Source organism: Anomaloglossus baeobatrachus, chromosome 4 (genome assembly GCF_048569485.1).
Source record: "Anomaloglossus baeobatrachus isolate aAnoBae1 chromosome 4, aAnoBae1.hap1, whole genome shotgun sequence".
Taxonomy (NCBI): domain Eukaryota; kingdom Metazoa; phylum Chordata; class Amphibia; order Anura; family Aromobatidae; genus Anomaloglossus; species Anomaloglossus baeobatrachus.
This window is the reverse complement of record NC_134356.1, coordinates 405,851,553-405,878,780: the sequence shown is the minus strand read 5'-3', so window position 1 is coordinate 405,878,780 and position 27,228 is coordinate 405,851,553. Positions and strand designations below refer to the sequence as shown.

The window sequence follows — 27,228 nt, the reverse complement described above, 5'->3', positions numbered from 1 at the left end:
AGTGACCCACAGAGTGACCCACAGAGTGACCCACAGAGTGACCCACAGAGTGACCCACAGAGTGACCCACAGAGTTTATTCTAGACTGGAAAACCACTTTAATAGTCGAGAACACCAATACTTGGGCCTCAGCACCGGTAGTAAACCAAAATTACTTAGTTTTATATATTTCTCCAGGACCCACGATACAATTAAAAGAACTAAAGGAGCTAATTAATTATAGTGCTAATCCAAAAGAATACTGCAGCCAATGAATGTCCTAGGGTTATGTACATCTCTCCCCCCCATTGGTTCTACTTAGGATATTAGACATGTAGAGAGATCTCTAACATGCCAGCAATAGCTTATGGCAGACCTGGGTAAGGGGCGGCCCGTGGACCACATCTGGCCCGGGTACTATCTGTGACCGGCCCGCCCATTAGATCAGAATTGGAGACGTGGTGCCGCTTCTCCTGCCAGGCGGGAACTTTTCAAATGACACACGCACCTTACTGATGACATCAGGGTGCGCATGTGTCACAGAAATGAGCCAGGCAGGGAACAGAGGATGGATTCCTGCGTTCCGCTGCTACACTGTGCGGAGCTTCAGTATCTGTCCTCTGTTTCCTGCCCGGCACCTTTCTCTGTGACACACGCACGCCCTGATGTCGTCAGTACGGCACGTGTGTCATTTGAAAAGTTCCTGCCCGGCAGGAGAAGCGGCACCAGCCGATGCCTGTACAGAGAGAAGCAGTGGCGGGGGCCCGTACAAGAACAACAGCGGCACAGCCAGGGACCGTACAAGGGAAGAGGCAGCTCGGCGGGGGGCCCGTACGGAGGTGGCTGAGGAGGGAGAGGTGAGTGGTGACTAATAACCTGAGGAGGGGACAATGGGTGGTAACTGGTCACTAATATTGGGGTGTAGTGATGTAGTATATGGGAATGTAATGATGTAATTTATTACAGGTGCAGTATATAGTGATTTAATTTATTTACAATCACAAATTCATTAAAGCTCATCATCTCATTAATTAATGACGTAATTAGGTCCTTCATATTGTGATTCAATCTTTGTATTGTTTAACTTCCTGTTTGTTTATTAAGGGATTGTATATACTATATACAGTATTGGGTAGAAGGGAGTTAATTATATTAGTCCAGCCCTCTAAAACCATCCAAAGTTCTCATGTGGCCTCATGGGAAAATTAATTGCCCACCCCTGGCTTATGGGAAGCCACACTCCGCTCCAGACAATCATAACTCCTATCTGAAAGATACTCTGCTAAAGAAAGATTACACAGTGATGAGTGAGAGCACTACCAGGCTCGGATGGGCGCAAGTTGAGTACCAAGTATAATGGATGTCAATGGGGAACTCGAGCATTTTTCTAGAAAAAAATGCTAATATATCTCTCTATATCTATATTACACAAATTCATTTTAGACTTCGAGCACAGTAGACCCAATCAGAAGAATTAAAGGTTTACTTTAAGAGAAGCTGTGACCAGGTTTTTGCCACTTAGGCCTAAGCCACACGGCCAAAAAATCGGTGCGAGTGAAGTGCGATAAAACATCGCATTCCCCTCGGACCAATTCTAGCCTGTGTGTCAGCGCACATGAGCAATTATTTTCTCAGCCCTAATCGGACCGAGAAAACAATTGCAGCATGCTGTGATTGTAAGCCGAGACTCTTTTCACTCGCACCCATTCAAGTGAATGGGGCAAGAGGGAGTGGGGGGGGGGGGTTGGGAAATCGCACTGCACTCGCGGTACACCGGTGTACAACGCGTGCAGAGCGAGAATCTCAATAGCCGGCTACGGAGGAGAGAGGGAGAGAAATCCCTCCCCTCCGCATCGCCGGCCCGCACCCCGCAGCTGAGGTCCGCTCGCAGGGTCGGACCTCAGATGCAGGCACACTCGCATGACACTCAGCTCCTGCTGTGCTGCAGCATGAGCGTTGGGTCATACGAGCATCGCACTAGTGCCCCGTGTGGCCCCAGCCTTAATCTGAGAACAGCAAAACATAGAAAGACCCCCTTTACAGTGATGTCACTGGCCAGCTTGCTCTACTTTTGAGAAAATCAATCAGCAGGAGATTATCACTAGAGGGACTAGCAAACCTGCCGCCATGTAATCATCCATATTCAGGGGCTCTGTATATCCCTGTCCCCAACACAGATTGGCCACTTTCTGCCTATGCAAAGTGTATACAGAAATCTGCTAATCAGTGGTTTAGGTGGGATCATACAGAGCTCAGCATTCAGAGAACTGGTAGATCTTCAGCAGATACTAAAGGGATTTTATAACTACAACAAGCATCTCAGTAAGTTACTTCATTGGAATCTGCCACTTCATCATGCGGCTCACCGATGGGGGTAGCAAAAAACCTGGTTACAGATTCCCTTTAAAAGGAATAAAAAACAAACACTCACTCATCAGTCCTGTAGAGAGCCAAAGCATGGCCGGTAAAATCCACAACATCCTGCCCCAAATCAAATTTCTTGTAAACTTCTAGCATAGTCGTCTTCTTGGGGTCAACCCCTTCCAGTGTCTTTGGATCATTTTCATCAAAACATGCGACAAAGCTTAGGAACTTTTTAAACCGCCGCTTTTCAAACAAACCCATCAGACCTGTAATAAAGTAATCATTGCTGTAGTGTGTGACAGGAAGAACCATATCCTCAGGACATACAAGTTACATGGAATGGTCACCAGTAGTGATGAGTGAGCACTATGATGCTTGAGTGCTCGGTACTTGTAATGAGCAGGTTTGATGCTTGGATGGGCTTGACTCTTGTATCGAGCATAATGTAAGCCAATGGGAAAGTTTTCAGGAAAATTGCTCACATTCCCCATACACTTCTATTATACTCTGTACACGAGTCCAGCCAGTTTGAGTGTCAAAGAGCTCATTACGACTACCTATCACCAAACCATGGTCTCACTCATCAGTAGTCACCAATTTACCAAGCCTTTAAAGTTGATGGGGCACATCACTAACTTGTGCCGTCAGCCATGTCTCCCAATCCCCATACATGTGTATGCCCGATTCCAACAACTGTACATATATTCTCAATTGGAATACGAGGGAAATGTGGAGGAGGGTTAAGGTCCTAAAATATACACGTTAGATAATTGTTAACCAGACAAATTTATTATGGCCAGCTTTATGCTACGATCCCCTGCATTGGATATTTCTTGGGTCATACAAAGTGAACATCGCAGGGAAACCACACATTAACCTGAAGAAAAGGATGAAAACAAGAACGTGCTTGGGTGTTTATTATATTTTTTTATTAGAGCAGGGGTTTGAGTAACTTACTGGATGAAAGAGCTTCTGATTCTGTAGAGGGAACCTTGTAGATTCTACATCCTTTGTAGACATAGCTTCCTTCTATGACTTTGAAGTCCAGATAACGGGTGACTTCAGTATAAAGAAGCATTTTAACCAACTGGCCTGAAAAACAAAAAGCAAATACAGTAAATCCTATGGACTGATCATTCACAGAACTGATGGTCCACTTCTTATAGTGCTGTCATTCAGAAACTACATTACTCATACCACATTCTTACCATTAGCCATTAGAAACTTTGGGATCAGGTCCACATTCCAGTCTCGTCCACGGCCCATGGTCTCTGGGGGGCTTCCAGGGAGGGAAAACCGTTTGTATAACTAAATGACAACACAAATGTCACAATGAAAATCAGGCATATCACAAGCATTATAATAATGGAAGAGTATGGGATGATATGCACAGAAGAGAGGGGAGTAATAAACATGCATGCTTACATCTTCCAAGGGAGTAATGGAAGCACTGTCTCCCCCGTAGTAAGAGTTACGATCCATGTGCAACACCTTCTTTCCATTTACTGACATTATTCCTGACAGGATGCATTCCTACAAAGTAGAGACATTATCACATTACCAACAAAGTCAGGAAAGGAGCACAGATTTAGACTATTGGTCTTTTTACAGGGGTGAACTTGGAGACACTAACCAACCATCAATCGGTAAAAATCTAACATTAGGTGCCGTGATCCCTGAGCAATCAGCAGCTGCTTCACTGCCCCCTCCTTCAGATGCAGCAGACGCCAGAAGATTGACATCTGCAGCCGCTCACTTCCTCAGGAAGTCTGATTAATCAAAATGTCACAGATTTGAATAACTGATATTTTTAAAGGGTTTAAGGGAACCTGTCCAGTGCAATATGCACGCAGGACCACGAGCAGTTCTGTGTGCATACTGCTAATCCCTGCCCAGCCATTCCAGCCTATAGTAGCATAGATAAAGAGATCTTTAGAAAAAGGATTTCTAAAGATCACATATGATATACTAATACGGCCAGCGACTAGTCGCAAGGGCGTTAGTTTTCCTGGCTAGTCGGTCCCCTTAGAATGTAAGCATGCCCCTGTGGGCATATTAACATACTAATTAATGCGCAGTGTCAGAGGATGGTCGCACTCACCTCTCTGCTGCCACAGTGTCCAACTCCTGGATTTTGGCTCAGTGCACATGATCACGGACTTTCGGTCATGCGCACTATGAAGCCAGTTGTACGCGTCCTGGCTTCAAACCTTTGTAGTGCGCATGACCGGAAATCCGGGATCATGCACACTGAGCCGAAATCCAGGAGTCGAGGGTGGTGAAAGCAGAAAGGTGAGCGCGACCATCCTCTGACGTTGCACATTCATTAGCATGTTACACGTAACACGCTTACGAGGAAGGGGGCTTACATGCTAAAGGGGCCGACTAGCCAAGGGGACTAAGGCTCCTTTCACACTGCATTTTGCCTTACGTTCACAGGTCCCGTCTGGGCATCCGTCCGAACCACCCCTCCCCCACTCTGCAAAGCGTTTCGGACGCATGCGCCGTCAGGGCCATTCACTGTAATGGAGCGCACTGCGTTAGCGTGTGCTCTGTTTTGTGCCATTTTTGCACATATACGTTTTCTGCAGACGGACACCCAAACGTAGTCGACTGCCAAAAATGACAGTCAAAAATTACTGTCTACCCACTTTGATGCCAGTTCTGATGCCCAGATCCCATTTGGGTCAGGCTGGAGTGACTTGAATTTGATAAGAGGATTCACTGTGTGTCTGCAGGGTTAGGTCAATGGTCCAATGCATTTAACCCTTTCAATAACACCCTTCTGTGCCCACTTTAATGCCCATTTTTGTGCCAGTTTTATATAATTTTTGCAGCTGTTTTTAGGTGTATTCACATCATGGCCGATCACTGCATTGTAATGTATTATAAGTTTCCATTTCTGTTATTAAACCTGTAAAAAGCATGAAAATAAAATTTGCAGAATAAAAAACTGCTTAAGGAGGAAATAAATTCAGCCACAAATAAACTGGACGACTAAGAGACCAGCTTCAGCATCGTTCATTGTCAGTTATGGAAATCGCCTGCTTGCGGAATCAGGTAGATCGATCATCCATAGGAGTCATCTGGGATCACAGGATGCAGGGAAATTCCACGCAGATCTTTTTAACTTCTGGGAACTGATTTTCCACTGGACGATTTTACGAAAACATCACATTCTGTCACTTCCATCATTTTAATTCTGACTTATTGCTATGACAAACAGAACAGATGATGCAATAACTTCAGTCTACTGCTATACCCCAAGACACGTACAAAAAGCGGTAGTATGAAACAGCCCTTAGAAAGGAGACGTCTGCCTGCATCTTGTGCTACGTGACATTGGATGTTTTTCTGATGACAGGCTGTTCAAATCACCTGACCACTGCAGCTAATCACAGGCTGCAGCGGTCCCTGCTGCTGGTGGAATGAGGACCTCTACTAGTGATGCGTCAATGCAGATCATGGAGAAGCCAATCCTGGAAACATGTAGGTGCTGGCTGGAGAGCATCATTTATTTTTTACAGCTCCAAGCCCTGAAGAGCTTATCGCTAAGTCTAGAAAACCTCTTTAAGAAATTATATGTATTTATATTTTCTTTTCGAAAGCCAAAAGGATTTTCCTGCTTCTGTACCATCCATGCAACTGTGGTCAGTTCATTCTTAAAGTCCTTTATTGAATGTAGATTATTACACTCAGAAGTGCTGGATTGCGAGTTTCAGTTGATCATTTGACCTTTCAGTGTCTGTGCAGCCTAAAACACAATGGCAATCACACAAGCTGGAGAGTCACTGTAATGACTTATTAGATTGATTACTGTTAATCATTATATAAAGAGATCTCTCACTCAGCAATTCTCTGAGGCCGCTCTATAAACCCCTGGCCAAATACATGGATATTACTGATGGAAGTGTCTGTAGCTAAACATTCACAGTATCTCACAAACACTACAATGAATCCTGAACCGTGGGACACACGATGGCAAACAGGACAAACTAGCAATACAGAAATGAGGTGCTTCACTATCGAACCCAAAGATCTTCTGAAGAATAATGAGAAACTTAAGGTCCCATACACAGACTAATGTCTGACCCGCAGATAACAGTGGGATTGTATGTTGGGTGTCTAAACTGCACCCAACAGGAGATGTTAGGCTACTTTCACACTTCAGGCTTTTTGCATCAGTCACAATCCGTTGCCTTGAGAAAATACGATATCCTGCAACATATTTTGCAGGATTCACATTTTTCCCAATAGACTTGAATGAATGACGGATTGTGATTGATGACCTTGCGTTGAATCAGCCGCGCGACGGATCAGTCGTGGAATGACTGACACTAACGTTTTTTGGAGTGTGAAAAAAAACGCACTGCGCAGGATTCCGTCGCAATCTGTCAAGAGGTATAATGATTGCCTATGGTGCTGGATTCTGCCGTAATCCGTTGCATGACGGAATCCAGTGCTGGATTCCATCATTTGCTACTGAGCATGCCCAGCATGTACACAATCACATTGCAAGGCTCCAGATAGGAATCATCCACACACAATTTTAGCTATAACATTTATTCTGCCCCTTTCTCTACAAACTGTCACAGATGGCCTATGAAAACACAGTAAAAGGACACCAAAATGCCTGGCACTCCCATTGGGCTGTCCCAAAAACAAACAGATCATGATGGATCTGTCGTAAAACGGACGCACAACGGATGGAACGGACACAATGGAACAGTTATTTCACAGGATTCCAGTGAACGGAATCCTGTGAAATTACACATCCGTTGTGTCCGTTGGCAGTTAAAAAAACTATGGATCTGTTGCAACGACTGACCTGACGGATATCAAACGACTTAGGCTAGTTTCACACTTGCGTTGAACGGTATCCGTTGCATTGCGTTGTGTAACGGATGCAACGGATGTGTTGCATATAGTGGCACAACGGATGCTGCAAAACAACACAATTCGTTTTGATTTTTTTTTTTTTTTTTACAGTTTTACCAGCGGCAGACTATTGTGAACAATCAGCTGATCGCTCCCAGTAGCCGGCCGCCGGGTGATCAGCTGATCGCTCCCTGCAGCCGGCCGCCCGGTGATCAGCTGATCGCTCCCTGCAGCCGGCCGCCCGGTGATCAGCTGATCGCTCCCTGCAGCCGGCCGCCCGGTGATCAGCTGATCGCTCCCTGCAGCCGGCCGCCCGGTGATCAGCTGATCGCTCCCTGCAGCCGGCCGCCCGGTGATCAGCTGATCGCTCCCTGCAGCCGGCCGCCCGGTGATCAGCTGATCGCTCCCTGCAGCCGGCCGCCCGGTGATCAGCTGATCGCTCCCTGCAGCCGGCCGCCCGGTGATCAGCTGATCGCTCCCTGCAGCCGGCCGCCCGGTGATCAGCTGATCGCTCCCTGCAGCCGGCCGCCCGGTGATCAGCTGAGCGCTCCCTGCAGCCGGCCGCCCGGTGATCAGCTGAGCGCTGTCACTTGCCGGCCGCCGGGTGATCAGCTGATCGCTCCCTGCAGCCGACCGCCGGGTGATCAGCTGAGCGCTGTCACTTGCCGGTGCCCGAGCATGCCGGCGGCCGGGCGGGCGCTCAGCTGAGCGCTGTCACTTGCCGGCGCCCGGGCATGCCGGCGGCCGCTCAGCTGAGCGCTGTCACTTGCCGGCGCCCGGGCATGCCGGCGGCCGGGCGGGCGCTCAGCTGAGCGCTGTCACTTGCCGGCGCCCGGGCATGCCGGCGGCCGGGCGGGCGCTCAGCTGAGCGCTGTCACTTGCCGGCGCCCGGGCATGCCGGCGGCCGGGCGGGCGCTCAGCTGAGCGCTGTCACTTGCCGACGGCCGGGCGCTCAACCTGAACGTTCGGCCACCGCAAGCCAAAATAAAGTTTGATTTAAAACAAAAAAAAAACGCATGCGCAGTGAAATCCAGAGGATTCCGCTGCTCAAAATAACGTTACATGCTGCGTTGCTCCCGCTGGGCGGAAGCAACGGAGCGTCGCCCAGTGGAAGCAACGCAGGTCCTTTTGGTACAATCCGTCACCCATACAAGTCTATGGGAAACAGCGGAATCCGTTAACAGATTCCGCTGTTTTCCAAAAGGGCGGATTGTAACGGAAGGAAATAAACGCAAGTGTGAAAGTACCCTTAGGCTATGTTCACATTTCCATTGTTTTGCATCAGTCACCTGCGTTGCTTAATGTTTGTCACTGATGCGTTGTACAATGGATGACAAGAAATGGAATTTCTTGTTATGAGAAAGCGGATTCCGTTGAGAGAACAATCAGCTGATCGCTCTAAGGCTATGTGCGCACGCAGCGTTTGTCCCTGCAGAAATTTCTGCAGCGATTTCAACAGCGCACGTGCACTTCAAATCGCTGCAGAAAGAGTCCATAATGGAAAAAAAAAAAAAGCTGATTCCATGCGCTCTGAGTGCAGCCCCTCCCATAGACAGAGCAGGGGATGCATGCAGAGCACAGAAAAGTAGTGACATGTCACTTCTTAGAACGCACGCTACGGGCAACAGCCGAAGCGCTGCGCTCTAATACGCCACGTGCGCACGTCTCCTGCATAATCTTCATAGATTATGCTGGGGACGCAGGACGCATGCAGTTACGCTGCGGTGCAGATCGCAGCGTAACTGCATGCAAATACGCAACGTGCACACATAGCCTTAAAGCCGGCTGCCGGGTGATCAGCTGATCGCTCTCAAAAGCCGATCAGCTAATTGCAATGAAAAGGCTGCCGGTCCGAAATCAGGTTTTACATGATTTCGGACGTTCTGCTGGACATGTTGCGCATGCTCAGTAAAACGTGACTGATTCTTGCACTGGAATCCGTCGCGTGACGCAGAATAATGGAATCCTGCACCATAGACTTATTATTATGCCTCCTGACTGATTCCAACGGAATCCTGCTGGGTGCGTTTTTTTGCCGCAACAAAAAACGTTGCATGCTGCATCCATCCGGCCCGACGGTCAGCCAGTAAACGACTGAAGTGCCGCGCAGCAGATGCAACGCAGGGTCATCAGTCACAATCCGCCGCTCATACAAGTCTATGGGAAACAACGGAATCCGCCAAACAGATTGCATTGTTTATCAGAGTGGTGGATTGTGACTGATCCTAAACAACGGAAATGTGAACATAGCCTTAAGTGTGAAAGTAGCCTTATGAAAGAAGAATCTGGCATGTCCAATTTTGGACTGCCGAGCCTTTCATTCTCCGGCAGATAAGCCACTACTCTCTCCGAGAACACAGGAGCACTGAGATTAATCCTTTGTATTGGGAAGATGGAGGAGACCGCTGCAGACCAATTACTTGTGTGACAGTCATCTATTGTGTATGGTGGGCTTTAGAAAACTGGAGATTATCCGTGCCTGACGCCTAAGGCCATGTGCACACATTGAGTATTTGGTATTTGTGGCCAAAACCAGGAGTGGGACAATCAGAGGAAAAATATAATAGAAACACGGGCACCACTTCTGCATTTCACTCATTCCTGATTTTGGCCACAAATACTGAGGTAAAAATCTCACCAAATACTCCGTGTGCACGTGGCTTAGAAAGCTCCCATGAGGCTACTATCACACGTGCGTTGAACGGCATCCGTCACAATGCATTGTGTAACGCATGTGACGGATGCCTTGCAAAAAGTGTGATAATAAAGGCCACGGATTCCAGTGAAAACGCGTTGCGTTCAGTTTTCTTTAGCCAAGAAACACCCCATCTTCACCGCACACATCTCGACCCTACCGCCTCCATCACCGCACACATCCCGACACTACCGCCTCCATCACCGCACACATCCCGACACTACAGCCCTAATCATACACACACACACACACACACACACACACACACACACACACACACACACACACACACACACACACACACACACTACCTTAGTGACGTCCCCGCTGACAGCGTGATTCACTTCAGTTGCTGCGTGGAGCTCACAGGAGCGGCAGTGTTCTACTGCCGCTCCTGTCAGCTTCATGTAGCAGAGCTGGATGCGTCGTGGGACCTCGTGTGGATTATGCCGGACCTGGAGGGGTATTTGGAGATTTTAATAAAGTGATTATAGAGGGTGTTATTTTTGTCTTTTATTCCAAATAAAGGATTTTTTTTCAGGTGTGTTTATTTACTTTCACTTACAGGTTAATCATGGAATGTGTCTCAGACGCCTGCCATGATTAACCTAGGACTAGTGGCAGCTGTGGGCTGATGCCATTAACTCCTTATTACCTCGATTGCCACCGCACCAGGGCAATTCGGGATGAGCCGGGTAGAGTCCCGGGACTGTCGCATCTAATGGATGCGGCAATTCCGGGCGGCTGCTGGCTGATATTTTTAGGCTGGGGAGCTCCCCATAATGTGGGGCTCCCTATCCTAAGAATACCAGCCTTCAGACGTGCGGCTTTACCTTGGCTGATATCAAAATTGGGAGGGACCACACGCCTTTTTTTTTTTTAAATTATTTTTTATTGTACTGCACGAAATAGACCCGCCCACCGGCGGCTGTGATTGGTTGCAGTTAGACAGCTGTCACTCAGCGTGGAGGCGGGTCTGACTGCAACCAATCATTGGCGCTGGTCGGCGGATGAAGCAATGAATTCGAGATTGAATAATGAGCGGCTGGCTTTTTCAAAAGAGGAAAAGCCGCCGGAGCTTTGTGACAACTGTGCAGCATTATGCTCGTGATCGGTGAGTAAGGGGGGGGGGGGGGGAGGGAGGAGAGAGACCTAGAGTGATTTTAAACGATTTCGATCGTTCTGCTGGACATGCTGAGCCTGCGCAGTAGAACGTGACGAAATCTGTCAGCGGATTCCGCTGCTTAGCGCATAGCGGCAGAAACCGCCACCATAGACAATCCAACGGAATCCGTCAAGGTGCGCCATTTTTACGACATAAAAACGCTACATGCAGCATTCCTTCCACCCGACGCAGTGTCAAAATAACGACGCTGCGTCGTGCAGCGGATGCAACGCAAGACCATCCGTTGTTATCCGTAGCTAATAGACGTCTATGAGTAATATAAACGGTTTCCTGGAACGGTTACCCTAATTCCTCAAGGTTGCGGATAGCAACGGAAGCCGTCCAACGCAAGTGTGAAAGTAGCTTAAAACCTGCTTTACACGAGACGATAGATTGTGCTATCGCACAATCGATCGTACCCGCCCCCGTCGTTTGTGCGTCATGGGCAATTAGTTGCCCATAGCGCACAAACTCGTTTACCCCCTATCACACATACTTACCTTCCGGACGACCTCGCTGTGGGCGACGAGCGTCCACTTCCTGGAGTGGGTGGGATGTTCGGCATCACAGCGACGTCACACGGCAGGCGGCCAATAGAAGCGGAGGGGCGGAGATGAGCGGGATATAAACATCCCGCCCACCTCCTTCCTTCCATTAAGCCGTCGGGTGCCGCGGGAGGCAGGTAAAGCTGCTGTTCATTGTTCCCGTGGTGTCACACGGAGCAACGTGTGATGCAACGTCAACGATGAACAACCTCCGCCATTTTAAACAATTTTATGAAACCTAGAGACGAGTACACAACTCACGATTTGTGAGCGTTACTGCGTCGCTAGGAGGTGTCACACGAGACGACGTCGTGCGGTATGCCGGATGTGCGTCACGAAAACAGTGACCCCGACGACATATCGCACAATCTATCGCCTCGTGTAAAGCCCGCTTAAGTGAAATGTTTTAGGACAATGATTTGTGAGAAAAATCCTATCAGCCTAATACCTCAGACTGTGCAGCACCATCCAGCATGTTGTATTTTTATGGCACATGGAGCGCTCACATCTGTAGAGCCAATAATCACTAAAGTGAAAAGTGATAATCACAAGTCCCCACTTCTGATTTAAAAAGGATTTTTACTCCCTGAAATGGTTTCAAGAGAGTTGAATAGAAAGAAAAAAAAAGTCAAGCAACACAAGACAAGCAGCAACCTTGTCACAAACAGGATAATGTAGGCACAATGTAAGATGGTAGGGCATGGAAAATACACCAGCCAGACTCGCTATATACCCTACAACACCCTGCCCCCTACAACATCCTACTTCAGCTACGAAACTCCTATTCAGTCAGAATCCTAAATGGTGTTTTGAGTGTAATATGGGCAACGTCAGCTCTGGATGAAAACGCCCCATTATGCAGCCAAAACACATACCGTAGGACATGGCCCGATGCCAGCGGAATGACCAGTTTCCTGGACTCCACCTCACAGGCCACGAGTAAGATGGTTATTAAGGATCCAGCTAAACGTATTCTAACAAAGACTTCTATTAAGAAACTGTAAAGCACGAAAGACGTCAGTCTGAACAATCAGGGCCATCAAGGAAAGTCTCAAGAAAAACACGTGCACAATGGGTTATTGACTATTTTCTGTTTTACTGGTTTTGTAATGGGGCAAAGTGTGTAAGTTCTGATCGGACATAATTGATGACATTAAAGTACAAAGGTTTGGAGAGCCAGCCATGTGTTGTGACACACGGCTAGGTATTGGGATCCTCCTAATCTGCAGCTCAGTGATTATGACAAAGGCTCTGCCCTATCCGCAGCTTGTGTACATACAGTAGCTTGACCTGGAAGATGGGACGACCACAGTAATAAAGGCTCTTTACACATAAGTGTGGGGGGGAAATACCTGAACTACAGTATATGTGCAGAAGGATACGGCCAGGTGTATATGCAGGGTATACTTCTGGCTGCAGAGCTGCTGATGCCACAAAGTACAACGCGGAGAGTAGTGAGGATTCTGCAAGATTGTAGCATCTCTGGAGCACATGGCCTGTAAGCTCACATGAAGCTCTGTGTGGTCAGCGATCCAAGAGGAGGAAAACCAAAGTTCTGCAGTAGAGGTGGCCCGAAGGTTGCTGCTGTAAATGGCTTGTGCCTGCTGCTGACGGCACATGAACAGCAGACCCAAAGGCTTAGGCTGCTTTCACGCATCCGAATCCGGCTCTAAAACCTATGCAACGGATGCGGCGAAAAAAACGCATCCTTTGCATAAGTTTTTACATGCGTCCAGTCCGGTTTTTGCTGGTTGCGTCACGCTACTGAGCATGCGCAGTGCAAAAAAAACGCATGCGGCGGCCGGATGTGTTTTTTTTTGCCGCATTGCGCCGCATCCGGCGTCTATAGGCATGCATTGGAAAAAGCGCCGCATCGGCCGGATGCGGCGCGATGCGGGGTTATTTTGCCGGACAAAAAATAGTGCCAGGCAACATTCCATCCGGCCGCCGCATGGGCTAAATAATAATAATAATAATAATAATAATAATAATATTTTTATTCATTTATATAGCGCTTTTAATTCCATAGCACTTTACATACATTGGCAACACTGTCCCCATTGGGGCTCACAATCTAGAGTCCCTATCTGTATGTCTTTGGAGTGTGGGAGTAAACCGGAGAACCCGGAGGAAACCCACGCAAACACGGGGAGAACATACAAACTCCATGCAGATAGTGTCCTTGGTGGGATTTGAACCCAGGACCCCAGCGCTGCAAGACTGCAGTGCTAACCACTGAGCCACCGTGCTGCCCATTTAGCTTACAGATGCATTATGCAATATGCTGCATCCGGCAAAAACCGGACCGAACGCAAGGCCATGCGACACAATCCGGCACTAATGAAAGTATGCAGAAAAAATGCAACCAGCGGCAAAAAAAAAAGGTTGCGTTTTTTCTGCAAAGAGCCGGATTGTGCCGCACAGCAAAAACCAGATGTGTGAGAGCAGCCTTAGATGACTTTTGCTAAAGAGGTTGTCCACTACTGAAGAAAACACTCACCTCCCGGACAGGTGCCATGTCTCTAACACGGACATGTCTGGAGACCGCATCGGGGCACGGTGCACACAGCACTAGAATGACACCTGTCTGGGAGGCGAGTGCGTGTTTTTTTATCCGGGCACTTTAGCAGCTGTACAGTATTTGACCTGAATGCAAGTTTGTATTTATACACAAAAAAACAATGTAATTTGCCTTTCAAAAAGCCTTTAGTATCAAGGAGCATTCGCCCATTGTTGGAGAGGTCTATGTGCGACTGATACAAGCATGTTTTATTCCCCCAGCTGCTGGAATCTGCTTGGTGTTTGGGAAAGGGGCGATATGAAACACAAATGAGGCCTTTTACATGAACCAGAGGCATTGAATTAACCAATTGTTTGGTGGGGGTTGGAAGTCTTTTAGGTTTTGCTTTTCTGTGATGAGTATTTGGAATTGGCTATGGGAGCTCGGCTGCATTACCTGAGAACGGCCACCACAGTGAATGGAGCAGTGTGCCACCCGAGGCCATGGCCAGGAGAAGTTACAGAAACGTCAGTCATTAACAACCCAATGAAGCTACAAGGAGCTGTTTTTGGAGTTTGGGACCATTTTTTGGACCAAGGACTTTTATATTAACAGTTATTCATTTTTGAGGGGTACAATAAAAAACAAACGCAATTCTGCCACTTCTTCCTGGTGTTGAAAAAGTGTACAGCTTTCATAAAAGGGTTTCCTAAACGATTGCATAGTTGTAAAACACAGAAGTCATACATCCAGCCCTGGATATCAGCCACTGCTTCCGTCTTTTGGCGAATACAGCACCTATCATTGCTCCAGCCAATGACTGAGCTCAATGACTGGCTGCAGCGGTGATGGGAGCTGGATTCCACGCTGCTGCCAAAATGCAAAGGCGGAAGCAGTGGCATGGAGCTGGACCAGTGAGGGAGAGTACTATCTGTGCTCATTTTACAGTAATGCAGTCACTTGGACACCATTGTGTGAAAATGGAAAACCTCCAACCCTGCAAGATAAATAAGATACAAGATAAACAGATTATGCTCACGTGATTCAGATTATCATGACTTGTGTAAGTAAACAATTATGCTGTATTGTAGAGCTCTACACCTGACACGTAATCCAATATACCACTGGGGTTATGGAGGACGCCATAGGTGTTTACGGGGTAGATTTATTGTTGCCACATGCTTATAATGGAATAGGACGACTGCCTCCTCTCTCCAGAGGACATTACATGGACGGATCTTCATTGTTTATATAACTCCTATTCACATATATGGGAGATCATTTTTTGTTTCTTGTAGCTGCCGCATACATATACATATTATTCCCTAAACTATGGATTGTAAAAGGCCAAGATGGCAATACACCTAATTATGTTAGTCAATTTGAAAATAAACTGACCAGCACCTCCTAACAATGAATCAAGTGTGAACAGGTGCAAGCTTCAATGACTAGAATAAGCAGACATACGCCAAGATGTGTGCACACTGACTATACGGCTGGAGTCACACTTGCATGTGACTCACGAGAGTATGGGATCGCACTGCCCGGACCGGCTGGCTTCACTTCTGCCAGGAGCGGCTCCGCTGTATGTATTTCTGTGATGCTGACCCGCTCCTGTCAGGAGAGCCGCGGCCGGTCCAGCCAGTACGATCCCATACTCAGACGCAAGTGTGACTCCAGCCTATAACAGAAACTGCATTATCGCTATACAGAATTTACTTATAAAATGAGGGTACTTGGAGCACAAATTGTCCAATTCATGACAGCCCAACAGCCACAACAAAGAATTTCTTTGCTGGGACCCAAAACCTAATATTTATCAAATATGAATCTTCCCAGCCTGATAATATCAGCCCACAGCTGTCTACTTTACCTTTGCTGGTCATCAAAAATGGGGGGGGGACTCACGCCTTTTTTTCTTTTCAATTATTTATTTGGTTAATAGCAGTAAAATCTATCCATCATCTACCTATGTTTGCAAATTTTCAACAAACAATTTCCGTGCCATGTGTTTTTCTTGGTACAGGTAACACGGACAGCACACAGATGACACAAATAGCCAAAATGGAAAGTGCCACACGTGGGTATTTTTTTTTTTTTAAAACGGACATGTGAAGGGGGCATAAACATATGTTTAATTAGTGATGGATGCTATTCATCCTTTAAATTTGTAGGCTTTTAGCAGAGGCATGTTTGATAGGTATTAGGTTTAGGGTCACATCAAAAAAAAGGCACGCCATATCGTGGCTGGTGTGCACACAATTTTTACACAAAGCACCCTCATTTTCTAAGTATATTGTGCACGCAGGACCACGAGCAGTTTCTAGGTGCATATCTGGAATCCCTCCCTAGCTGTCCCTTCATGTAGTAGCACACAAACAGATCTTTACAAAAAAGTATCTAAACATGGTTTTCGAGAGGTTAATGACGGCTGTGACGAGTCATAGGGGCATTAATTCCTTGGCTAGCCAGCCCAGGTAACATGTTATCACGCCCCTGTATGTGTGATAAACTGCTTTACAATTCCCAGCGTCATGGAATTGCGATAGAAAGCTGGCGCGGCTTTATACCCATCAGCATTGAGCTTCGGGTCGTTGGGTGTATGCACCCTGGCTTCAAAGACACTTACTGCCCACGATCGGAAGTCGCCCGCACTTCCAGTCATGAAAACTACTCAGAAGAAAGGTGTAAGGCTCTGTGCGCACTAGAAATGAGAAGTTTCTCAAGAAAATTTCTTGAGAAACTTCTGGGAGTGAAAGATTTCCGGACCTCCGGAAAAAATCCGCACCAAATCCGCATGCGGATTTGCCGCGGAATAGCCGCGATTTTCCCGCGGGTGGTTCCCTGCGGATTTTTGCAGGCTGTACTGCCGAAATCCGCAGGGTACCTGCGGAAATAATGGACATGTTCATTTTCTCAAGAAAGTTTCTCGAGAAATTCTTCTCAAGGAAATTTCTTGAGAAAATTCCGCACCAGTGCGCACAGCTTTTTTTTTTTACCATAGAATTTGCTGGGAAATGTCTGCACAAAGATTGCAGACATTTCTCAAGAAATTTCCGCGGCAAATCCGCGGGAAAAACGCACTAGTGCGCACAGAGCCTAAGTGTCCCGGCTTCAGAGAGGAGTAGTGTACATGACTTCAGATCATGGGCAGTGAGTGTCTTAAGTAGAGTACGCATACACTCGGCGTCAAAGAAGCTGACGGGTACAAAGCTGCGCATAGCCATGGTTTTGTATTGCAGTTCCATGACGCATGTTAGCTTGTTATCATGCCCCTGTAGGCGTGGTAAGTGGGCCGGCTAGCCAGTGAACTAACGCCCCTGCGACTAGTCACAGCCCTCATTAGCATATCAAACTGTAGAAGTACTTTTTGTAAAGATCTGCTAACGTATGCTACTACATGAAGGGAATGTTAGGCCTTGTGCACACGGTGCGTTTTTTGGTGCAGTTTGTGGTCCTGAACTGCATGCAGTGCTTCCCCAGCAAAGTCTATGAGATTTCAGAAAGACTGAGCATGTTGCTTCTTTTTTCCTTGCAGTTTTGGTTACAGAAAAAAGAAGCAACGCGTCACTTCTTTTGAGCGCTTTTCCCATGAATGTAGAGAAAAAAAACGCATGGCAAAACGCATAAAAAACACATGCATTTTTTTCTGCGTTTTTCTGCTGGAGGGTTTGTTTCTTGCTGTGCGCACAAAGCCTTAGAGAGGGATTCTAGATATACACCCAGAACTGCTCATGGTCCCGGGTGCACGGGGACCTAACAGGCTCCCTTTAATATTTCACATAGTCCATGTTTGCATACTTCTTGGAGCTTACAGACTGCTGCTGTAGTCTCATTTGGACGGAATGTAAAAACAAGGACGATTTACTGTAATTGCAGCAAACAAAGGTGTAGGATGGAGCCGCAGCACTACATATAACATGTCGGCCGGTGTGGGCTATTCTTGGAAGAATTCTCATCAGAATAAACACAGCCTCAAGATGAAATCCCCTCTTTAAAAAGCTACAAGGCCCTATTTTTCAAACCTGAAACAAGCAATCATTTCTTTTAGTGGACCCATATCAGATGGGAGGTAGAGTGCCACACGACAAGCCTGCTATTCAAATGTATAGCCGAACATGCACCCCCCGGGGACACATGACCAGGCAAAGATCATCTGATGTGTACTAGGGCCTCAACACTACCCCGAGGGATGATGGAAGACAGATCGGGATGGGTGACTTTCACAGGCAAAGGGCTCATTCATATGACCGTTCCGTTTGTCCTGGTCAGTTCCTGGTTTTTTTGCGGACCCACAGACAGGACCATCTTTTCAATGTCCTTTGTGTAGGATCAGATGGCACACGGAAGAACTTCCTATTCTGTTCCGTAATAACGGACCGTAACTCAATACAAGTCAATAGGCCCGCAAAACACCTGGAAGCCGCACAGAAGCACTTCCGTGTGACCTCCGTCGGGTGCCCGTGCAGTCCGTGTCCCGCTCCCCGCCAGCCCCGCAGCTGCCCGCACAGCAGTGTGTCAGTGTCTGCCCGCACTGCAGTATCAGCAGCTTCTCACGCTGCAGTGCTGGCAGCCACGGGGATGACGAGCGCTGCTGCCAGGAGGTTAGATGAGATCATTACCTGCTGTGACTATCTCCTGCTCTCCTGACGTCAGCGCTGTCACTGCCTTCTATGCCCGCCGCGTTCTCACATCAAGTCTCGCGGGCGGCCCAAGACTGTCACTAGCGGTGACATCACGGGCTCCCGCGATTCTTCGCTGTGAACGCAGCGGGCATAGAAGTCAGTGACAGCGCTGACGTCAGGAGAGCAGGAGATAGTCACAGCAGGTAATGATCTCATCTAACCTCCTGACAGCAGCGCTTGTCATCCCCTGCAGTGACCTGGGCTGACCTTTTGAGGTTAGCTCAGGTCACTGCACTGCTCTCCCAGCCATTGGGGAACATTCTGTTCTTCATTGACTGGAACAGTGACTATGATATGGATCATCGTGGGACCCCCTTATTGGATTACGCCGGACCCGGATTTGATTGTTCTTTTCAATAAATTGGTGAAAGAGGGAATGTTTTGGGGAGTGTTTTTTCAAATAAAACTTTTCTTGTCGTCAATTTTTTTTTTTTTTATTACTGACTGGGTTGGTGATGTCGGGTATCTGATAGACGTCGTGACATAACTAACCCCAGGGCTTTATGCCAGGTGACATTACACATCTGGCATCAACCCCATATATTACCCCGTTTGCCACCGCACCAGTGCAACGAGATGAATTGGGGCAAAGCACCAGGATTGGCACATTAATGGATGCGCCACTTCTGGGGCGGCTGTAGCCTGCTATGTTTAGGCTGAGGAGTGTCCAATAACAGTGGACCTCCCTAGTCTGAGAATACCAGATTACAGCTGTCCGCTTTACCTTGGCTGGTGATCCAACTCGGGGGGACCCCATCTTTTTTTGTTTTAAATTATTTATTTAATGTAAAATAACAGCGTGGGGTGCCCTCTGTTTTGGATTACCAGCCAAGGTGAAGCTGCTAGCTGTGGTTTGCAGGCTGCAGCCGTCTGCTTTACCCTAGCTGGCTACGAAAGATAGGGGGGACCCCACGTCATTTTTTTTTTTAATTTTTTTTTTTGCTAAATACAAGGCTAGGCACCCTTTAGTGCCACATGAAAGTCACTAAAGGGTGCCAGCTTAGAATATGCAGGGGGGGTGGGTCTTTCTCATCTATCCATCTATCGCTCCATTCATTCATCATCCCTCTCTCCATCTCTACTCATCTATTTATCTTTCTTGCTGCTTGTTTTTTGCGGTCCGCAAAAAAAAACGGAAGGCACACGGACCATATACGGAATGGATGTCACACGGATGCATCCATGGAAAAAACGGACCATTTTTTGCGGACCGCAAAAACGGAACGGTCATGTAAGTGTAGCCTAATAGTTAACTATTGGCCGCACTTTCATTGAGAAGACATCCCATGCATAAAGCCAACTTAAAGGGAATCTGTCACCATGTTTTTGTCACCTAATCTGCAGCATAAATGTGGACACAGAGACCCTGATTCTGATGTGTCACTTACTGGGCTGCTTGCAGTAGTTTTGACAAAAGCACTTTATCAGCAGGAGGTTATCACTAAAGGACTAGTAAACCTGCTGCAGTTATGTGTGTGGAGATGTGCCCACCACTCAGAGGACAATCCTGATTCATTAACACTAGAAGTCCCAGAAATTTCAAGCTCCCCCCTGAAGTCCCGAAAGAGGGTCAAATGACATACAATAAACTGAATAGAACTAACTAGAAACTAAAGGGCTAAACTCAATGGAAAACAACAACCTCCTGTGGTGCGACAGTAATGGCCTTAATTACAGAACAAAAGACTGATTATAGGATGTTAGCTAAAATCCTTCAGGTCAAAAGGTAGAAATTTTAAATGACCCCTCTCTGGGACTTCTAGTGTTAGATGTGCCTCTTAATGAATCAGACATCTGACTCCAGCACATTCACTCAAGACTGGTAAAATTCCACAGTTTTCATAAATCAGGGCCATAGTCTATCAGTGTGAAACCCAGTGCTCCACATTCAGTCAATGTGCACGTTAATCTGGGGCTCCCACGGCCATGTACTAAGTCTATCACTCAGAACACCACATTTCAAGAAGACTACGCCATCTTCCGGTGACCAGAGACAGATGACACCTGTTGCCTGGAGATCCCATTCATTATATCAATAAGAAAGTAACATATCTGCTAAATGAAGCTGTCCCCACACTATAGTGCAGGAGAAGCAGACCCGCCCAGCCATACAATGGAGGATGCAGACGTCTGAAACGTGATAGCCCTTATTATAAGTCAGTGGGGTCTCTGGGCACTGCTATTGTGCGCAATGTCAAAGTATTCAACACGCCATTATTTGTCTCATCATATGCTGAAGAAAAATAGTAATGACACGAACAGAGACGTACATCACCCTGCTCTGCCACATGCAGGTTACATGGCTGGCCGAGTTCACTGGATATGGAGTAGGGGAAAGGAAACAGGCCACCTACTAATGCACTCCCACCCACCGGTGCGCCCCCGCCCACAGGCGCCCTCCCTCACCGGTGCGCCCCCGCCCACGGGCGCCCTCCCTCACCGGTGCGCCCCCGCCCACGGGCGCCCTCCCTCACCGGTGCACCCCCGCCCACGGGCGCCCTCCCTCACCGGTGCGCCCCCGCCCACGGGCGCCCTCCCTCACCGGTGCACCCCCGCCCACGGGCGCCCTCCCTCACCGGTGCGCCCCCGCCCACGGGCGCCCTCCCTCACCGGAGCGCCCCCGCCCACGGGCGCCCTCCCTCACCGGTGCGCCCCCGCCCACGGGCGCCCTCCCTCACCGGTGCGCCCCCGCCCACGGGCGCCCTCCCTCACCGGTGCGCCCCCGCCCACGGGCGCCCTCCCTCACCGATGCGCCCCCGCCCACGGGCGCCCTCCCTCACCGGTGAGCCCCCACCCACGGGCGCCCCCACCCCACCGGTGCGCCCCCGCCCACGGGCACCCTCCCTCACCGGTGCGCCCCCGCCCACGGGCACCCTCCCTCACCGGTGCGCCCCCGCCCACAGGCGCCCTCCCTCACCGGTGCGCCCCCACCCACGGGCACCCTCCCTCACCGGTGCGCCCCCACCCACGGGCGCCCTCCCTCACCGGAGCGCCCCCGCCCACGGGCGCCCTCCCTCACCGGTGCGCCCCCGCCCACGGGCGCCCTCCCTCACCGGTGCGCCCCCGCCCACGGGCGCCCTCCCTCACCGGTGCGCCCCCGCCCACGGGCGCCCTCCCTCACCGGTGCGCCCCCGCCCACGGGCGCCCTCCCTCACCGATGCGCCCCCGCCCACGGGCGCCCTCCCTCACCGGTGAGCCCCCACCCACGGGCGCCCCCACCCCACCGGTGCGCCCCCGCCCACGGGCACCCTCCCTCACCGGTGCGCCCCCGCCCACGGGCACCCTCCCTCACCGGTGCGCCCCCCGCCCACAGGCGCCCTCCCTCACCGGTGCGCCCCCACCCACGGGCACCCTCCCTCACCGGTGCGCCCCCGCCCACGGGCACCCTCCCTCACCGGTGCGCCCCCGCCCACGGGCACCCTCCCTCACCGGTGCGCCCCCGCCCACAGGCGCCCTCCCTCACCGGTGCGCCCCCACCCACGGGCACCCTCCCTCACCGGTGCTCCCCCACCCACGGGCGCCCTCCCTCACCAGTGTACCCTCCCTCTCTGGTGCACCCCCACCCACGGGCACCTTCCCTCACCCATACACCCCCACCCTCCATGCCAGTGTGCTGCTGTACCCGAGCTCCCTACTTGTGGTCCTATATACTCAGGTGCACGTTATGTTGCACAGACCGGGCACTTGTCCTGCCCCTCACGGGCGGGCACTGCTGGACTCCAGGCCCTGTGAGGGAACTCTCCCCAGGAAGTTGGAGGCCACCAGGCGGGGGTGTGGCTCGTGCAGGCGGACACAGAGCGCAGTGGCCACATGCTCACCGTCAGGCCGGTCCCCAGCACGATAACGTCGTACTCCTCATTCATGGTGATGGGCTGCGGGTGACTCGGGCGTCTGTCAGCGAAGAAAAGTCGGGAGCGCGCTCACACACTGCGCTTATGGCGGATGCGGAAGCGCAGGCAAAGGGGAACGCGAGAGCGCGCACGGACGACCACTCCCTACGTTCTCGAACGTCACTAATTAGCCAATCAGAAAGGAGGAAAGAGGGGAGTCTTGGGCGGCCTCATAGTCTCTCGCTACAGACCTCTCACTTCCAGAAACGTCATCTAGCTAATGAGTGGATTGGACAATGAATGGATTAGGGCGGGGCTTCCCCAGACCAGAGCCGTGCACTTTCCAGAGGTGACAGGTCTCTGGGCTGCGCGTGCGGCCGGTGATAGCACGCTGAGAGCGCGGAGTGATCCACACAGCACAAGGCCAAGGAAAGAGAATCCTGCCACATGCAGCCGTAAAGCAGCGCCCGTGCCGAGACCAGCCGTGCTGCCCTAGATATACAGCGAGGAAACACCCGCCATTGATCCATGCACTGTGCCTGACCTGCTTCACACCTACTGTTTATTGTACTGTGAAAAACACCCAGAAAATAACAGCACATGTACAGCACGCTGCGTTACCGCACCAAGCCTACCACAAAGGTGTAAAAGAATATATACAAATATTTATATAATCTCTTTATTTCTATAGCGCAACATATTCCGCAGCGTTTTACAATTCAGGAGGATCATATATAAACAACAGTTATAGAAAATACAATAATTAGAGGGAAAAAAGACAACCCTGCTCCCGAGAGCTTACAATCTACTATGAGATGGGGGGGACAAGGTGCAGGTGCTTATTTACAATGACAATCCAGCCATCTCAAGGAAATGAGGACTAGATAATGGCTGCCTGGACCAGTTGGCCAGAAGCTTGAGATGCATTTGGGTGCATGGAGTGTGACATGGGGTTATGTTGTGAGAAGTTGTGGAGGGACTATATGAATTTAGTTCGGCTAGGGAGTGTGATAGGCCACCATAAAAAGATGTGTTTTTAGGGAGCGTCTGAAGCTGAGTAATTTGTCCTAGCTTCTTGGGGTAGAGCGTTCCAGAGGGTTGGTGCAGCTCGGGAGAAGTCTTGGATTCGGGAGTGGGAGGTTCGCATTAGTGTGGATGTTAGTTGAAAGTCATTTGCACAGCGTAGAGAACGGGTGGGGTGATAGACAGAGAGGAGGGTGGAGATGTAGGGGGTGCCGCGCGGTGGAGAGCTTTGTGGGTGAGAACAAGCAGTTTGAATTGGATCCTGTGATATATGGGCAGCCAGTGCAATGACTGGCACAGAGCAGAGGCATCTGCATAGCGGTTAGCCAGATAGGTGACCCTGGCTGCTGCATTAGGCTATGTGCGCACTAGAAATGTGAAGTTTCTCAAGAAAATTTCTTGAGAAACTTCTGCCAGTGAAAGATTTCCGGACCTGCGGAAAAAATCCGCACCAAATCCGCATGCGGTTTTGCCGCGCATTTGCCGCGGATTTGCCGCGGATTTACCGCAGGTTTGTCCCTGCAATAAATAATAAAGATAATCGATAGACAGATAATGGATAGAGGGAAAGATGGATAGATGAATAGATGAATAGATAGATGGATAGATAGAGGGATAGATAGATGAATAGATGAATAGATAGATAGATAGAGGGATAGATGGATAGATAGATAGAGGGATAGATGGATAGATAGATAGATAGATAGAGGGATAGATAGATAGATAGATGAGAAAAACCTATATAATGTTCCACCTCCCTGCATTTTCTAAGCTGGCACCCTTTAGTGACTTTCATGTGGCACTAAAGGGTGCTTAGCCTTGTATTTAGCCATAAAATAAATAAATAATTAAAAAAAACGACGTGAGGTCCCCCCATTTTTTGTAGCCAGCTAGGGTAAAGCAGACGGCTGCAGCCTGCAGACCACCGCTGGCAGCTTCACCTTGGCTGATAATCCAAAACAGTGCGCACCCCACGCTATTATTTTAAATTATATAATTTAAAACAAAAAACGTGCGGTCCCCCCCATATTGGATCACCAGCCAAGGTAAAGCGGACAGCTGGGGTCTGATATTCTCAGACTAGGGAGGTCCACTGTTATTGGACACTCCCCAGCCTAAAAATAGCAGGCCGCAGCCGCCCCAGAAGTGGCGCATCCATTAGACGTGCCAATCCTGGCGCTTTGCCCCAGCTCATCCCGCGCCCTGGTGCGTTGGCAAACGGGGTAATATATGGGGTTGATGCCAGATGTGTAATGTCACCTGGCATCAAGCCCTGGGGTTGGTGAGGTCAGGCGTCTATCAGATACCCGACATCACCAACCCAGTCAGTAATAATTAAAAAATAGACAACAAAAAAAGTTTTATTTGAAAAAACACTCCCCAAAACATTCCCTCTTTAACCAATTTATTGAAAAGAGCACAATCAATTCCACGTCCGGCGTAATCCAATAAGGGGGGGGGGGGCACGGCGATCCATACCATAGTCGCTGTCCCAGTCAATGAAGAACAGAATGTTCCCCATTGGCTGGGAGAGCAATGCAGTGACCTGAGCTAACATAAATAGGTCAGCCCAGGTCACTGCAGGGGATGACGAGCCCTGCCATCAGGAGCATAGATGAGATCATTACCTTCTGTGATCATCTCCTGTACTGCTGACGTCAGCGCTGTCACTGACTCCTATGCCCGCCGCGTTGTCAGACGTATCGCGAGAGCCCGTGACGTCACCGCTAGTGACAATCTCGGGCCGCTCGCGAGACGGGCATAGACAGCAGTGACCGCGGTGACGTCAGGAGGCAGGAGATCGTCACAGCAGGTAATGATCTCACCTCCTGACAGCAGCGATCGTCATCCCCGCGGCTCCCAGCACTGCAGGGTGTCAGTGTCTGCCTGTGCTGCCGCGTGACGGGCTGCTGACACTGCGGGCAGACACTGACACCCTGCAGTGCTGGCAGCCGCGAGGCCGGAGCAGGACACAGACTGCACGGGCACCTGGAGGTCGCACGGAAGTGCTTCTGTGCGGCGTCCAGGGAGTGCGACGTCTGTGTTTACTCTGCTCCGCCTCCTCTTCCTGGCATAATGACATCGCTTCCTGCAAAACCGCAGGCAGCGATGAGCATTCCCGCAGGTAATTCGCGGCTATTCCGTTGGTATACCGCACATCATTGCTACCTGCGGAATACCCCCGGAATACCGCAGGTACCTGCGGAAATTAATGGACATGCACATTTTCTCAAGAAAGTTTCTCGAGAAAATTTTCTCAAGAAATTTTCTTGATAAAAATCCGCACAGTGCGCACAACGATTTTTTTTTCTCATTGAATTTCATGGGAAATGTCTGCACAAAGATTGCAGACATTTCTCAAGAAATTTCCGGGGCAAATCCGCGGGTAAATCCGCAGGTAAAAAGCTCTAGTGCGCACATAGCCTTAAGGATGGACTGTAGAGGGGAGAGTCTAGTTAGGGGGAGACCAATTAATAGAGAGTTACAGTAGTCAAGGCGAGAGTGGATCAGGGCCACGCTGAGGGTTTTTGTCGTTTCCATTGTGAGAAAGGGGCGCATTCTAGAGATGTTCTTGAGGTGCAAGATATAAAGAAAACCGCAGATAAGGGCTCGTGCCTTGTTGTGAAGTGGAATTAATAGTGCTGAGTAAAATATACGGGCTCAATCCTTATATGCATGCTCATTCGGGTTTGCTCCTTGTCGTGCGCTCACATATGGGCTCTCTTTGTTGCACACTCACATAAGGGATCTGTCTGTGTGCTGGATTCTCTCCTTGTGCCCTCACAAAGATTCTCAACTTGTAGTGCTCTCACATACGGGCTCACTCCTCGTAGTGCACTTAGGCTATGTGTGCACGTGTGCGCTCTGCACCGCACCGAAAAGGTGCGCTTCAGAGCGCAGCTGAAAAGCTGCGTTCTGAAGCGCATGGTGCCGGCAGATTCGTGCGCTCTGCATGCTGCCTCTCCCTATAGACAGCATGCAGAACGCACGAAAGAAGTGACATGTCACTTCTTAGAACGCAGCGATTCGGCAAGCAGCCGAATCGCTGCGTTCTAACATGCCACGTGCGCACGGCCCCTGCACAATCTCCATAGATTGTGCAGGGGACGCAGGACGCATGCAGTTACGCTGCGGTGCAGAACGCAGCGTAACTGCATGTAATATGCACACGTGCGCACATACCCTAACATGGGTTCGCTCCTTGTAGTGCGCTCGTATATGGGCTCAGTCCTTGTAATGCTTTCACATACGGGCTCACTTCTTGTAGTGCGCTTATATACTGATTCTCACTTTGTAGTGCACTTTCATACGGATTTGTTCCTTGTAGTATGCTTACATATGGATTCTCTCCTTGTAGTGAGCTCACATATGGGTTTGCTCCTTGTAGTGCAATCACATACGGGCTCGCTTCTTGTAGCGTGCTCATACATGGGCTCTCAAGTGTGCTCACATACTCGTTTGCTCCTTGTAGCACACACATATATGGGCTATCTCCTTGTAGTGAACTTATATAAAAGCTCAGTCCTTTAGTCCGCTCACATATGGGATCGATTCTTGTAGTGT

General features: G+C 49.3%; 1 protein-coding gene across 1 annotated transcript in view; it reads right to left on the bottom strand.

Annotated features, from left to right (window-relative positions):
* The window catches only part of GDI2 (GDP dissociation inhibitor 2), a 64,588-nt gene extending 41,804 nt beyond the window's left edge, over positions 1–22,784 (bottom strand). Inside the window, exons 1-5 of the mRNA XM_075345337.1 lie at positions 22,630–22,784; positions 3,769–3,876; positions 3,552–3,651; positions 3,301–3,435; positions 2,411–2,609 (exon numbers count right to left, since the gene is read on the bottom strand). Of these exons, the coding sequence (XP_075201452.1) occupies positions 2,411–2,609; positions 3,301–3,435; positions 3,552–3,651; positions 3,769–3,876; positions 22,630–22,674 (587 nt within the window). The 5' untranslated portion in view covers positions 22,675–22,784. The remainder of the gene's footprint in view (positions 1–2,410; positions 2,610–3,300; positions 3,436–3,551; positions 3,652–3,768; positions 3,877–22,629) is intronic.
* Between the last annotated feature and the right edge of the window lie 4,444 nt (positions 22,785–27,228).